Source organism: Orycteropus afer, unplaced genomic scaffold (assembly GCF_000298275.1).
Source record: "Orycteropus afer afer isolate SDZICR_OR568_19922 unplaced genomic scaffold, OryAfe1.0 scaffold00083, whole genome shotgun sequence".
NCBI classification, from domain to species: domain Eukaryota; kingdom Metazoa; phylum Chordata; class Mammalia; order Tubulidentata; family Orycteropodidae; genus Orycteropus; species Orycteropus afer.
The window spans coordinates 6,959,851-6,975,869 of record NW_006921670.1 but is presented as its reverse complement, the minus strand read 5'-3'; the positions used below and the strand labels follow the sequence as shown (position 1 = coordinate 6,975,869).

General features: G+C 52.8%; 1 protein-coding gene across 1 annotated transcript in view; it reads right to left on the bottom strand.

The window, feature by feature from the left end:
* The window catches only part of SEPTIN3 (septin 3), a 26,378-nt gene that overhangs the window by 4,503 nt on the left and 5,856 nt on the right, over positions 1-16,019 (bottom strand). Inside the window, exons 2-8 of the mRNA XM_042781052.1 lie at positions 10,860-11,051; positions 7,266-7,394; positions 6,783-6,864; positions 5,329-5,466; positions 3,858-3,975; positions 2,903-2,998; positions 749-848 (exon numbers count right to left, since the gene is read on the bottom strand). Coding sequence (XP_042636986.1) covers positions 749-848; positions 2,903-2,998; positions 3,858-3,975; positions 5,329-5,466; positions 6,783-6,864; positions 7,266-7,394; positions 10,860-11,051 — 855 coding nt within the window. The remainder of the gene's footprint in view (positions 1-748; positions 849-2,902; positions 2,999-3,857; positions 3,976-5,328; positions 5,467-6,782; positions 6,865-7,265; positions 7,395-10,859; positions 11,052-16,019) is intronic.

The following is a 16,019-nucleotide window of genomic DNA, read 5'->3' as shown; positions in this document are numbered from 1 at the left end:
TTTGATTTGCATCTCTCTAATGGGTAATGGGGAGCTCTGGTAGCATAGTGCCTAAGGCACTTGACTGCTGACCAGAAGACTGGCGGTTCAAACCCACCAGCCACTCCTCAGAAGGAAGATGGGGCAATCTACTTCCGTAGTGATACTGCCTCAGAAACCCAAGGAGGGGTCGCCATGAGTTGGGTCCGACTGGACAGCACATAACAACAAGGCCAAGGTCCCTGGGTGATATGAATTGTTTCCTCTTGGTTGCACAGCGAATGTTTGAAAGGTTGACCTCCACCCAGCAGCACTGTGGAAGAAGGCCCAGTGTGTCATTTCCATAAAGATTACGGACAAGAAAACCCAGTGGGCCCAGTTCCACTCTGTAACACGTGGTCATCAGGAGTTGGAACTGACTCCACAGAAATGATTTTTTTTTTTTTTTTTTGGGGGGGTGAGGTGTCTTAGGTCACTGCTTTGACCACAAACCGAAACACCAAACACACTGCCATCAAACAACAGACTCATGGCAATCCCACAGAACAGAACAGAACTGCCCTATAGGGCTTCTAATGCTATATACATCTTTTGGGAAGCGGACTGCCATAACTTCTTCCTGTGGAGTGACTGGTGGATTCAAACTGTTGATCTGTTGGTTTGCAGCTGAGAACTTAACCACTGCACCACCAGGAGGGCTCCTCCCTTGACCTATAGATGCTCAATAAATGGGTGCTGGATGGTTGATCAAGAAAGTGCCTTGAATTACCTTCGATGATGCCCCAGGGGGTTTTTCGGCCGAGGACCCTCTTGCCATTCACTTGGTACTCCTTGTCGCTTCCCACCACTGCGAAGGGCATACTCTCCTGCTGGAGGGGCAGAAGCACAACCAGACACACGGACACAGTCATCCTGCTATGGCTTGGGCCTCCACGGCAGGACAGCACACAGGTCCTGGCTGCTAGTCTTGAACCACACAGGCCATTTCTGATGCTCATTCAGTGATCCCACTGAGGGCAAGGGCAAGGAGCTTGTCTCTTGAAAAGAGCACTGGACTTGGATTCAGGAGTCCTGGGTTCAAACCCTGATCGTACAACTTTCCAGCTGGTAACCCCAGTAAGTCTGCTTTCCTTCAATTGGAGAACACTTGGCACTTTCCATAGGGCTTTTTAACACATATTGGGGTGATTTGGAACAAGTCTGTGAGCTGGTCAGGCAGACAGAACCTCTCTTTTTCAACAATACCTGTTGTTATGGATTTAATTGAGTCCCTTCAGAAGCTATGTTGATGTTCTAACCACTGGAACCTCTGAACATGACCTTGTTAGGAAATAAGTCTTTAAAGATGTTATCAGTTAACATGAGGTCATACTGGAGTAGGGTGGGTTCTAACCCAATCTGAGTAGTGTCCATATAAAAGAGAGAGACATAGACACACAGGGGAAAGAATGCCACGCAACTCTCCAGCTGCAAGCCAAGGAACACAGGGCACTACCACCAGCTCGAAGAGAGAGATGGAATAGATTCTCCTTCAAAGCCTCAGAAGGAATCAACAAGGCTGACACCCTGACCTTGGACTCCCCGCCTCCAGAACTGTGAGACAATACATTTCTCTTTTCACAAGCCATCCAGCTGACAGTGTTTTGTTACAGCAGCTAGAAGAAACTAACACACCTACTCAACCTACTGGCCAGAGCTACTGAGACTCCTGTAAAACCTACTGTCAGGCTTGAGAATTATACTCTTTTAAAAACTCTCTCTATGGAATCCAATTGACAACAGTGAGTCAACAGGTTAGACAAGAAGCTTGGGGGCAGCAAGCTTATGTCAGAGGGGAAGGGACAACTCAGAAAAGGAGGGTGAGAATGAATGTGGCCAATGTCACTGAACTGTACAGAGACTGTTGAATGGGTGTATGTTTTGCTGTGTATATTTTCAACTAATTAAATTAAAAAAGAAATCCTACTGCCAGAAGCCTACGAACTCTTGAGGTCAAAGGCCACTTTCTGATACGTGTAGGGCCCTCTACTCTACCAGGTGGGTTGTATATCCACCAAGAGCCAGCTGTCCTTGTTCTCAAACCTATGTGCCCACTGTGGACATGCTCCTAAATTGCACACATTCACTGTGTGCAATGAAAGCAGAGGACGTATGCTGCGGAAAGAGCTGCTTCCCTGAAAATCAAGTTGAATTTTTTAGACTTGATAAAGGCGACTGGCCTTTGCATCAAGAGTGGACTTATCCTCAAAGAGGTGTTGGCTCTACTCTGCATTGATGGAGGAGACTCAAGACCAAGACAGGGAAGTAACGTCCCAGGTTCCAGTGGGTCAGTGCACAGGCCCAGGCTAGAACCCGGGATTCTGACATACAATCACAGAACCGTAGACACAGAATTGAGAGAGATCTCAGAAATCACACGGGGTGATGCTTCCAAGCCTGATGCCCTAAGATTCCCAGGAAGTGTCCCAGGGGCTGCTAAGAAGGCAGGGCACTGTGCCCTGCATCACTGCCAAAGCCGCTCTGTTTTTGTTTTATATATTGGAGTTTGGGCTGAGATTTACTTTTCAAAACAGAATTATTTTGAGGGAAAATAAAGCCTAGAAATTGCTCATCTAGTCTGAGGAAACTGAGGCAGAGCTCCGACTAGAGTGTGGCTGACACTTTTCCTCCCAGCACCCACACTTGGGTTTTTCCAGGCCCTGTGGGGGAGGAGGGCATCTTTGTGAGGTCTGAGGGTGGACGGGAGCATCAGCTTCCTGGGTACAGGGAGCCCCATCTCTGTGTTCGTGGTCCTGTCGTCTCCCCATCCAAACGTCTGGTTGGGATCAAGGCAGGCAGGGAAGGCCGTACAGGCAGGGAGGCACCCGTGGGCATCCCGGGGCACCCAGAGGACATCTGCTTGAGACAGCACCCTGGCACCCACCCTGATTTTGTCATTCTCGGTTTTGTCCTCCAAGTCTTCATCAAATTCCTTCTGGGGATAAAACTCAATGCCGTTTACTTCAAGCTCCTTGCGAACCTACAGGACGGGGGAGAGAAGCATGACAACCAGGTGTCAGGATGATGGGAGGGAGTGGTGCACGCTGCACATATGCACACGTGCACATTCTGAAGTCAGAGGGATAACCACCTTTGGTGCTCAATGGTCATCTCTGAGCTCTGAGGGAAGCAGGAAGAATCAGAACACACGAGAGCCCCACCACCCAACCTGAGATGAGGAACGCTCCAAGGGGTGGAGGCGTCAGGCCCCCTGGCTCCTTACAACCAGAGTGCTCTTGTCAGGGTCCCCAAGATCAGGATCTAGCATCAGCTCAGTGGGGTCCAGACCCTACTCAGGCAGGGCTCACGCCACTGCGTGTCACATTCCTGTTTGCAGGAAAGAGGGCCTTTCTGCCCTCTTTGAAGGCCACGCTTAATGTTACCTTCTGCAGGAACGCTTCTTGCAGCATTCTGCCGGATTATAAATTTCTTGAAGGCAGCAACTATCTCTATAGTTCTCCCGAGTCTTCCCCTGCCCATGTTTCCAGCATGAAGCTGAGCCAATAGAAAATACCGATCAAGACTAGCAGGTGGTAGATGGACAAATTAGTCTAGTCCTTCAAGCTACCTAACATTTGAAGGGTGATTCCTCTCGCTTATGGGGATTTATACAGTTAGTGATCTCTGCAGGTGAGTGGAGAGGGTGAAAAGATGGGAACCTGGAACTGCACCAACGTTTCTTCACCACTGGTCCCAACACTGCTAGGCCTAGCTTCTCATGGTGGAGTAGAAGCTGGAGCGGGGGGAGTGGCGGAGGGTGGTTGAGAGTGGGAATGGCATGGACCCAGAGGAGAGGGGAGGGGATGGAGACAGGAAAAGGAGGTGGCGGACTGCCTCACCCTTTGCTTGAATTCAGACTTCTCCTCCAGGGTCATGGTATCAGCCTTGGCAATGACAGGGACAATGTTCACCACCTTGCTGAGATGTTTCATGAACTCCAGATCGAGTGGTCGCAAGCTGGGGCCCAGAGAAGGTGGGGACGTCAGAGCCATTTTGCCCTGCTCTGCTTCCCATACCTCTCTGTCCTCAGAGGAGACCCATCACATCCGTCCACTGCCACTACCCCAGGGGGACCCTTGGGACAGAATTGGGATTGGAGTCTGGTGGATGCCAAAAGGCTGCCACCTTTCCTCTCTGACACACGTCTCTCAACCCAACTGCTCTCACCACCCACACAACAGGCCGTGGACTCCGCCACCCACACATGGCCCCGCCGGCTCCCTTTCTCTTCCTTTATTCCTCCCCAATCCCCCTTGCCTTTAAGCCCGACTCAAACCACTCCTTTAGGCATCTTTTTTTCATCATCTGAACCGAGGGATTTCTTGCTCCTGAGAGCATCTGAGTTCTGCTGTCTTCACCCACATGTCCTTGTGCCATGGTTACTCTGGTGAATGTCCTAGGCTGCCTATTGGATATCATTTCTTGATGTGCTCCTCCCAGCCCCCATAGGGAGCCCTGCAGGGGCCCAGCCAGAGTCCTCACCCCTCCCTCTGGCTTAAGGCTTAGCCCCCGCCCCCCTCCCGGGCTCTAGGCCGCCATCTGACTCTAGTTAGCAGGCCAGAGGACTCATTAAGTTGGTCATCTGCTGATTGGTCTGACCTTGGATCCAGGTTCCAGGGACTAGACTTTACGGAGTCTCTGGGTCCGGCACAGGGTTCTCATGTCATATGTCTCTGCACCCTACCCCCCAATTGAGCATCTACTGAATCCTCTGTTCCTCAGAAATTTGGAGTCTGTCTTGTTTGTGCCTTCCTCTCAAGAACTGAACTTGACTCAGTAAGGGCTTGGTGATAAGTCATGAGGACCCCCTAGCTTGCCTACTGGAAGTCTCTGCCCTCTGTCTGCTCCCAACATTCCCCCTCATGCAGCCCTACCTGCTACTCACACCAGAGTTCCCAACACTGTCTGTCTTCATCTCTAGTGCTGGGCTGGCCACCCTCCATAAGCCTACAGCTGGGTCCACACCCAACCCACACATTAGCTCCTTTGAAGCATTTCTGCCCCACCTCACCTCACCTTCCTTTCTGCCCACCAAGCTTGTACAAACTGGGTATTTGTTGGATAAGTGAAGTGCCCTCTGCTCACGTACACCGACTTCTCTCTGCTGGTTCAGTCATGCTGTGGGGCAGGATAGTGACTGATGACGGCCAGCTTTTACCTCCTGGCCAGGAAGTCAGGTATGGGGACCAGGGGGATCCCAGGGTCACAGGGCCCATCTAACTCTCCCCAGCCAAGTCAAGGCTGAATAACCCAGTCCAGGATGGGCCCACAAGAGCCAGGCCCAGCAACAGGATGGAGGTGGTTACGTACGAGTGTCCCGTGGGAGAGATGAAGTAGAGGCAGCAGTGGACGCGAGTGTCAGGGATGCGTTTCTTCCTGGCAATGTTCACTTCCTCCTTCAGGAACTTTTCGTACTGTTCATTGATGTACTTCTCAATGGGCTCCCAGCTGAATGTGGAAGGCAGCAGGTAACGTATCACAAGGACATCCCTGGGAGCTCACCTGAGGCATGGTCAGTAGCCATCCCCTCACACCCACCTCACTTCCTTCCACCCACAGTGGGTCTAGGGTGCATTGCACGCCTCATCAGGTGCACCTGCTGGCTGACTTCCCCTCGGCCCACCGTGGTGGCCTTCTTACGAGCAAGGACAGAACTCTTCCTCTTTGCCTGTTGTTGTTGTTGTTGTTATGTGCCGTCGAGTCAGACCTGACTCATAGCGACCCCTCCTTGGGTTTCCGAGGCAGTATCACAACGGAAGTAGATTGCCCCATCTTCCTTCCGAGGAGTGGCTGGTGGGTTTGAACCACCAGCGTTCTGGTTAGCAGTCAAGTGCCTTAGCCACTATGCTACCAGAGCTCCCTCTCTTTGCCTAGCCATCTCCATCTACTGGAACCTCCACAGAGCAACCCATTTTCACCACCGCCCCTACTTATCAGCTGAGAGGCTCTGGGGAAATCATTGTTTCTCCTCACTAAGCCTCAGTTTTCTCATAAGTAAATTGGGAGTAACAGGCTGGAAAGAACGTATGTCAAGTATTTAACACAGCAACGGCACATAGAAAGAACTCGATCGTGGTGAAGTTCACTACTGTTATTGTTGTTGCTCATATTACCTTCCTCTTTCAAGAGCATGCTCATAATAAGAAGGCAGCAACCAGGCACTTTTCTAAGACCAATAGCCACGTCACAGCTGTGCTGCTGGGTGGATCTGCCTGTCTATGGTAGACTCCAGCTCCTTCAGAGAAACACAGGTCCCCATCTCTATCTGGGAGCAAACACCATTTCTATTCTGGTCAACCTACTTCATCCCTTTCTTGGTTGGAGGATGATTTCAGTTTTCTACATGCCCTTCACGCCCTTTCTCTCTCCCCTCCTGGAAACTCCCTTCCCTCTTAGGTTTCACATCTTCTTTCTTTGTCCATGGCTGCTTTGGGCCCACAGGCCAAGCTCTCTGCCACAACCTACAGGCCAGCCTGGATTTGCATCTCAACTCCCTTGTTCTGTCTGTCCTGCTGCCAACAGTAACAGATTCCCTCCCACCTCCTGGCAATTCCCTCTGCACAGCCCCCTCCATCTCCACACCTGGGCTCCAACTGGGCTCTCTCCCTGCCTCTTTACAAACCCACTCTCCCATCCTAGAGGAGCGTCCTTGATGAGCCCCCAGCACCGAGTGGGCAGATGGCTCCCAGTGCGCGTGAATCTGGGCCACCTTCCATATCTTCCTGGTGGTCTTTAGAGTGGAAAGCTCAGAGGCAGACATATACCAGTTTTCATTGTTGATCTGGTCTCCAAAGCCTGGGGTGTCAATGACAGTCAGCTTCATCTTGACACCGCCTTCCTCGATCACTGAGGGTGGTGAACAGAAAAGGCCCCAGAGATCAGTCCTAGAGCTGACATAGGCACCCCTGCAGCTTACTAGCCAGGGAGACGCAGGCCTCCTCTTCTTAATGATCAGTTATTAGAAAGGTCAAGTTCAAATTGTTCACCTCAACACCCTTGTTCATGCTGTTCCCTGCACCTGGAATGCCCTCCCTACTTTCTTCTGTCTAAATCCTACTCACCTTCAAGTCCCATTTCTTCCCATTCCCATCCCCTCTTTTCTGAACTGGCACTACAGAGTTGAGTGCATAATTCTACTCTGTCTCGAAATTGCCTTTCATTTGTCCCATTCCCCCCATTCTTTTCCCTTTCTGGAAGGAACCCCCTTACTCTGAACCAAACCCACGGGGTCCCTGCCTTGTTCTCACCATGCCCAATGGCTTTGATCTCCACTGTCTTGGGAATCTTCTCCTCTCGGTTCCAGCTGGCAGCCTTGCGGCTCACTTGGGACTTGAAGAGAGTGTTGAGTAATGTTGACTTGCCCAGTCCACTCTGACCTGTAGCAGGCAGGAGGAGAAGGTAGGAGGAACCATGTCCACTCCTGGGCCAAGACTGTCTCCCAAGAGCTTACAGAATGCTAGAGCTGACAGGCCTGAGCTGTGATCAGGTGAACAGAGGGTATATAGAATGGTTTTCTTATGCCGAGTTAGAGAGGCAGGTGTAACCAGCTTCCTGCTTCCTGGAGAGGGCTGTAGGGAAACGTCAACTGAATCCCACATTCTCTCCTTCCTGGAAGCCCTAGACCCAAGGGGCCCAAACCCCAGCTGCATTCACCATTGGGAACGAGGCAACCTCTGCGTTTGTCCAGTGTAGCGGTTTCTACACTGAGCCTCCAGAAACCCTAGTGTCCTGTGGAGCAAAATATCGGGGAGGGCACGGTGAGAGGAGGAGGGGAAGGCCCCACACCCCTCCTCACCACTTCTTTCCCCTACAGCTCCATTTCTACCTGTTTGACACACACAGTCAAGTTCTGCAGAAGATATCATCTCAAGGAAGAGCCCCACAGGTAAGAAGAGTGAAGACCACTGGTCTGAGCAGTGCTTCCCACCTGGCACCATGCACAGTGTCGGAATCACCTCGGCACCCACCTCAGACCTGTGACCCAGACTATGCACTTTGACAGGACTTCCAGACAAGTTATGTGTATAGTAAGGTTTGAGAGGCGCTGGCCTAGAGCATCTCCATGGTGCAGGCGGTCCTCCCAGGTTACCAGCTTCCAACCTAGAGACAACCCCTCCTTGACCTCTAAAGTTATGTAAATCTGCCCTCACTTTGAATGCTTGAGCCCTTCCTGCTCGCAGCAAATTCTTCATCCCAACCACCTTCACTCACTGCCTGTGCAGCTTTTCAATCACTGAAATGGCTTCAAGTCTTTCCTTACACCATCATAAGGCTAAACAAGAACCTATGCACCTGTTCTGAGATACTTTCTAATGCAACTTAAAGACACACTTAGGAATGGATCTCATTTGTAACCCGGGACCACCTGTATATTAGTAAAAGGACCAGGTTGGGCAACTACAGCCCAGCCGAAGGTTCTAGATCCCATTGTTGGTCCCGAGTGCCTCTCGACTCTCCATGTGTGCTCCTTGCAACTGTAGTTTTTTGCTGATAGGATGGTGGGAAGGGAGGTGATTGGAGGAGACCAGGGATGACAAATAAGGAGGACTTCTAATTCCAACAAGGAGCTCTAGTGGCTTAGTGGTTAAGGTATCTGGCTGCTAACAAAAGATTGGTGGCTCAAACCTACCTGCCGCTCCGCAGAAGAAAGGTGAGACAGTCTCCTTCCGTAAAGACTTACCACCTTGGGAGACACCATGGAGCAGTTCTACTCTGCCCTAAAGAGTCGGTATGAGTTGGAATTGACTCGATGGCACTGGGTTTGGTTTTTTTGGTTTTTCATTCCAATGGATCAACTGGTAATACAATCTGGGCTTATGTGGGCTCAGTACCGACTGCAGCCCATGGCTGGTCGGCAGTGTCTGCCATGGGCATTGCTGACAGAGAAGAGACCCAGGAGTCTTGCACTGGCCATTCCTGGTCCGGGTGTTTTCCAAGGTCATTCATTCATTACAGACGCTTCAGGGCCACGTGCTGTGCTAGAATCAGAGATTCACTGGTGAACAGCATATCATCCTTACCCTCAAGGAGCCGCCTAACACAAGGTTGACCAAGACCAGCAGATGGCCACAACATGTTGTAAAAATCACTATGAAAGAGATACCCACAGGGTATTGTAAGAGCCTCCAGAAAGGAAACTAATCCAGTCTCTGGGATCAAGGAAGACTTCGAGGGGGAAGTGACAACAAAACTGCAACCTGAACAAAGACCTGGAATGAACCATGAGAAGGGGAAGGGTGTTCTAGACACAGAGAGAACAGCATGTACAAAGGCTCAGAGGCAGGAAAGAGCATAGCAAGTCCAGGTGAACTGTTCCTTAGGTGTGTGGAACAGAATGCTAGATCAGGAAGTGCTAAGAAATGGGTTGGAAAGATAGCACCAGGCCAGCCTAGGGACTTCTGTTTATCTCCCTGGGTGGCACAAACAGTTAAACATTCAGCTAATGAGTTATGGAAGGGTTTTAGGTAGGAGGGGCGACTTGATCAGTTTAGTAGGTTGGAAAGGTTTATTCAGTCACTGATGGACAATAGAGAGGAAGGGAGAGGAGATAGAGAACCCAGTGGGTCAGTGCCACTCAAAGTGTGGTCTGCAGATCAGCCACCACTGTCCACGGACTGTTCACTACTGGTTCTTGAAGTAAGATGCTTGCACTAGCATGTAAATCGACTGCATCACTGCACACACTTAGTTCACACTTGGGTTTAGCTGATTTTTTAATATAGCAAGACTTTCCTGAAAACTAACCCAACATTCTGGCCCAAGCCCCTTGTCTTGCTGCCTGCACATCAGCCCTTGGAGCACCATGGGGTCAGGTGGCCACAGCAATGCAGGTGAGAGAGACAGGCAGCCCTCACGGTGGTGGCAGGAGTGGAGACACAGAGAAAAGGACAGATGGGAGAAACACGAGCTAACATCGACAGGACTGATGACTGATAATATTTGGGGATAAAGGAGGAGGAAGAAGGGTGACGCCCAGGCCTGTGCTGCAGCAACTGAAATCCGGCAAAGTTCCCTTCCTGCTCCAACATTCTGTGATGACGTCATTCAGTGACCAAAGTCCTGGAAATTCTCTCGAAGCTTTAAAATACTACAGATGAGAAATAAGACCACCCTTCACCTGAGCTTCCCACCAGCTCTTGGAGGTAGGGCAGGACACTGATCAGTCTCCCGAGTGACACATCTGAAAGCAAGTCTGAGGTGGTTAAGAGAATGTCTGTGTGTCACCCCGTGGGGGAGGGCCCAGGGCAGACCACCCACCCAAAGTCCCCAGCCTGCACTGGTTAGCTCCCGCAGAGAAGGGACCACCCTCTGTTATGGATTGAAATGTGTCCCCCAAAAAACATGAGCTGGAGTTTTCACCCCTACACATGTGAGTGTAACTGTATTTGGGCATGGGGTCTCCTCTGTGATGTTAATGAGGCCATGTTAGTGTAGGGTGTGTCCTACACTGGTTTAACCTCGTTGACATAAGGAGCAAAACAAACCAGGGAAGATGCCACACCATGTGAAAATCACCAAGAGACCAAGAAACACCAGAAGGGGATCCCCTCACCACAGCCTACAGAAAGTGAGCCTTCCCCTAGAGACAGCACCCTGGATTCAAATTTCTAGCCTCCTCAACAGTGAGATGATTCATTTCTGCTTTTCAGAGCCACCTCACTCATGCTACTTCTGTTACAATAGCACCAGGAGGCCAAGACCCTCTCCCCAAGGCCGCCTCCAAACATCAGGCTTTGTGACCAGCATGGGGAAAGCTGTCCTCCTCCAGAAGCTGGGATGGAAGCCATTGTGAGGAGTGAAACGGGTTCCCACAGACACCCCACCACCTCCACCTTCCATACCGACGACCATGATATTGAAGTCGAAGCCGGTCTTCATGGTCTTCTTCCGCATCTGCTCAATGATGGTGTCGATGCCGATGTAGCCCAGCAGGTTGGAGTTGATGCTCACGGGCTTCATGGGCACTGCCGGCTTAGGCCTGGGCTCGGGCACCAGCTCTGACATGGCTGCGTCCGTCCTGGTCTCTGGGAGCCCTGCCAAGCCAAGGTGGAAGGGGGCAGAGTCACAGGGGATGACACTGACTTCTCCTCCAGGTACAGAATGACACGCAGTCGGGGGCCAGAAGGGGCCTCGGAGATCACCCAGTCCAGGGCTCCTATTTCACAAATGAAGAGACTGAGGCCTGCAGGGGAAGCTGGCCTAAGAGCACAGAGTTTCCAGCTGCCGGGCACTGCCACACGACTCCGCTGGCCGGCAGCACCACACCTGTGTGTCAAACCCGGGGCTTCTCCACCTCAACACTGTTGGCATTTGGGGCTGGGGAATTCTCTGCAGTGAAGGACTGTCCCGACCCCTGTGGGACATTTAGCAGCAGCTCTGGCCTCTACTAGACACCAGTAGCAGCCCCCAGCTGTGACGATCAAAAATGTGCCCTGTCCCTGGCTGAGAACCCAAGAGATGTTTGGGATTATTTTGGCCTGTGTCCTGCCTCCCCGAATAAAGGGCAAAGACCCCATTAGGATCCTGTGTCTAATGTCTGTTGACTGGCTGTGACTGACCTCAGTTGCTTTGTTAGAAGCAAACAGGGTTCCCTCAAGGTCTTGTCTGCCTCATGGACACGGCTGCAAAGGCAGGCGTGTCAGTACCCTGGGGAGCTCCCAACAACCTCCTGGCCAGAGAGAGGAAATCCATGACAGAAAGAAGACTCCTCTTTTGACTGACAGAAAGGGGTGAGACCCATACAAGGGCAGTCACTTGCCTAAGATGACACAGTGTGGGGTGGATGGTGGGGTGGCAGAAGAAAAGGAGGGCTGAGAAAACAGAGCTTCTGCAGTGGGGAAAGACTAACAGCCCCGCCAGGCCTGGCAGATTGGGGATACACTCTCACACACGAGGGAGCTACGGGTTAGGCCACTGTCCTCACGGCAGGTTATAGGAGAGACCAACTCCATTTCCCGTCCACAAAAGAGGTATGTAGGGGGCAAAAGTAAGGAACTCTGGTGGCATAGTGGGTAAGGCATCTGGCTGCTAATCAGAAGGTCGGTGGTTCAAACTCACCAACTGCTCCGTGGGGGGAAGATGAAGCAATTCACTTCCATAAACATTTACAGCCCTGAAAACCCAATGGGGGTTGCTATGAATCAGAATCAACTCAATGGCAGTAGGTGTTTGGGGACAAAATACAAAGAGTTTGGCTCTGCTCCTTGTCAGCCCTGTGGGCTTGGCCAAACCACCTGCCTCGAGATGCCTGTTTCCTCGTCTGTAACAGTCAGGACAACCATCGAGGTCGTGATGTGTGTCACAGAAGACACGATGCCCAGAAGCCAGCCCTGACCACACAGCCTGCCTCACAGCTCCAGGCCCCCCGCCCCTTTCCAGTTCACAGGCTCCCCTGGCCCAGAAGAAAGCAGGGCACGTGACAGCACTTGTTAAAGGGAAGTGCCCCTTTAACACAAGTTTTTGGATTCCAGGCAGGCTCCCTCCAGGGCCCCTTCCAGCCCTGCCATTCTAGAACATGTCCTATGGTTCGTGGTTTCCGCCCTGCAGCCTCAGCCTTACAGGAGGCTTACAGAGCAGCAGATGGACAGGAGGGAGGGTGACGGGAGTGCCCCCCTCCCCCAGCCCTGGCCCTGCCAGGAGTCCGTTCTGTACCCACCACCTGCTCCTTCCACCAGTGCTGGCAAGACCCGCTCTCCCTGTCCGGTGGGAAACTGCTCTTTCCCGTCACTCCCAGTCCCAGCCAAACCTGGCAAACCTCGGACCTCCCCAGGCTCAGGCCTGGCTCTCTGGCTTCTCAGGAAGCCGTTGCCAGCCTGCAGCTCCCTCGGCAACATTGGCTCAGCCCGGCAGCAGCTGACTTTCCGCGGCCAGCCCCTGAGTCGTTCTCCCCAGCACACGGCGCGCAGGCCCCACTCAGCACACCTGCACCCCAGGCCAGTGGCCCCATTTCCCCTGCCCAGCTGCTCACACTGGCTGGCCCTGGTCACTGCCCTCAGGCCCCTTCAGCTGGATCCCATTGGCTTCCACAGCCTGAGATGGACCCACCTGGGGTGGGGTGGAGAGCGGGTGGTCTCCTGCCCATTTTATAGACCCATGAAGTGAGCCCTGTGTTTATTTATTGGATTTTTTTTAAAAAAAAAAATTTAGTGTGATCTGGGTGAAAGTTTACAGAGCAAATTCACTTTCCATACAGCAGCTCACATACACTTTGTCTCATGACATTAACCACAGCTTCCCACAATGCAACAGCTCCCCTCCCACTTCCTCCCCATGGTTACCTCTTGGTAAGTATTCTTACAAAGAGTGTGTGTCCCTGTGGCCTGCTCAGCCCTGACCCATCAACTACAGCATCCTAAAAGGGTGCTTCCAAAAGGCAGACCCTGGTTGACAGAAGCAAAGGGGCCTACCAAGCTCCCCAGAAACTTGCAGGGGTTCTGCGGGCCTGAGACTGGTCGAGCACGCGGGCAGGTCTCACTTGCACTCTTTCACCAAGCACCTATTTAGCACCTGCTCTGTGGTGCAGTGGTTAAAGCATTTGGCTGCTACCCAAAAACCTGGCAGTTCTAACCCACCAGCTGCTCCCCAGGAGAGGCAGTCTGTTTCTATGAGCTGACAGCCTTCCAAACCCTATGAGGCAGTTCTACTCGGCCCCATAGGGTCACTAGGAGTCGGACTTGACTCAATGGCAATGGATTTTTGGGTTTGGGTGTGCATGGCAAGTCAATGCACCTGCTGGCAAGTCGGCCCCCTCCCAATTACACGCCAGTCACATGCTAACGACCTGCAATTTGTGAGCCCCAAGTAGCTGCGAATGTGGTACATCACTGCAGGGGGCCTTTGCACACACCGACACCTTTGCTGGGAGACATTTCTCCACTCCAGCTGCTGCTAACACCTGCTCCTTCCACATCAGCCCACGTGCCACTCCCTCAGGAAGGCCTCTGCTTTCTGGCCCAATGCTGATGTCCCCCTGCTGTGCCACCTCAGCCCCCTGGAAGCGCCTGGCCTCATTCACTCATTCAGTCATTCATTTACTCTATCCTATCCAGGCTCTTTCATATACCATCAAATGGAGCCTGTTCCAGCCAAGCCCTCAGCTGAATGCCAAGGAGAAGTTTGTATTTGAACCCAGGACTGGAGTACCCAGTGGGCAAGGTAAGCACGAGCTCACTTGTGCTTACTTAGTAATCTATTGTGAATGGTTACACATGTTTTTCACCACATCATGTGAAACTGTTCACTACAGATTACTAAGTAAGCACAACTAAGCCTGTGCTTACCTTATTGGGTAACCCCACACTGTACCTCAAACCAGGTCTTCACCCTTGAGGGCCTACGGTCAGATGAGGATACCTGACGGGTTCACAGAGACCTCCGAGCCATGTGACAAATGGAGGTGCCTTCTGTAGCTCCATCCACTGTCCCCACAGCTCCTCATGCAGACACCCCTGGGGCCCTGGTCCCACCACCCCAGCCTCAGATGGACAGCTGACTAGGCCCTGAATTCTGGTCCCCACATGCTCAGCTTCGTGGCTCCTGCGAGCCTCCATTCTCCCCTCAGAATAGTGAGGACAGTGCCTACTTTGCAGAGTGGCTGTGAAGGTTAAATTCTGAGTGTCACCTGGCACATGGGCAAGCACTGGCTATCTGCTAGTTCCCGCCCCTGTTGAGGAGGAGCCATCTCTTAAAGGAAGGCCTGGCAATCTGCATCCCTCCGTAAAGATAACAGCCTTGGAAACCCCATGAGGTAGTTTTACTCTGTTCTGTGGGTCTGAGCAAATCGGAATTGACCAATGGGTGGGGTCCCAATGTCCCTAACATACCACAGGAGCTCAGCAAAGATGAATGAATGAATGAATGAATGAATGAATGAATGGAAATGATGGATGGAAGCCCATGGCAGGGCAGCTGTTACTCCAGAACCACGTCCAGCCAGCACGTGGCTGCTGTGTGGGTCATGGTCAGGAAGGTGGAACACATTAACGGAGACCTATACCCTCCTCTGCAGCAGAGGGAGGGCTCCCCAAGGGTGGGGAAGAGCTCTGCACGTGGGCTCAGCAGGATGCAGGGCAAGTCCCTGGGGGCCGTGGAGAAAAGGGGCTCCGTCTGCAGCGCGCCCTGCCAGGAGCCATCTGCCCAGTGCTCCAGTGAGAGGCACTGTCCACCTGACTCGGCTGTGGTTCAGTCCCCACCAAAGAAGCAGCACCTCCTGCCACACGCCAAGCAAAGACCTTGTACCTTCTTTTACAAGGAAATGAACGGCTTTGGCTTTGTCTGGCCCAGGGATCCCACCCCTCTGATAGGAAGGTGGGGGGTATCTTTCCAGAACCGCACCTGTTTGTTTCCAGGCCCCCCCCCCTCCTTCCTGGGTTCAGGATCTTCCCCAGCCCCTAAGCTGCCTTCAAGACCCCACCCCCACCCACAAAGGCATTTCCATTGCACCCCAGCTCCAGGCCTGGGTTCCCAGAAGAGAAATCACAAACGCTCATTGGAGGGAGCCAAGGGCGCCCGGAACACCCCCTTCCCCCACCTTGGTCCCCTGGAGGCCACCAGCTGGTACCTGTCTCCACCTCTGCCTGTCTGTCTGTGCAAGGGGAGGGGGTCCACGTCCCTGCGCCCAGGTCTCTATCTGGGTGTAGGTGTCTCAGGTACCTGTGGGCGGTGGGGATGGATGTGTGTGCCTGCCTCGGGGTACTCGTGCGTGGGTCTCTGTACCTCCCCATGTTCCTGTATGTGCCCTTCTCCAGGCATGTACCTCTCGCGGTGTGTGGCACCGTGTGTGTGCGTGTGTCCCCGCGCGTGGGCTCCTCGGCGCAGCGACCCTCCCCCTGGTGGCACCGCTGGCCGGGGCCGCAGCCTCGTCCCGGCGGACGCCGGTGGCCCTGCCGGCCCCCCTACCTTTGGACATGAATCTTCCTTTGTCTCCGTCCTCCGGGAGATGCTCAAACGAGGGGCTGCCCGGCTGAGCCGGGCGCGGGCTCCTCCCGGGCGAGCGGCTCCTG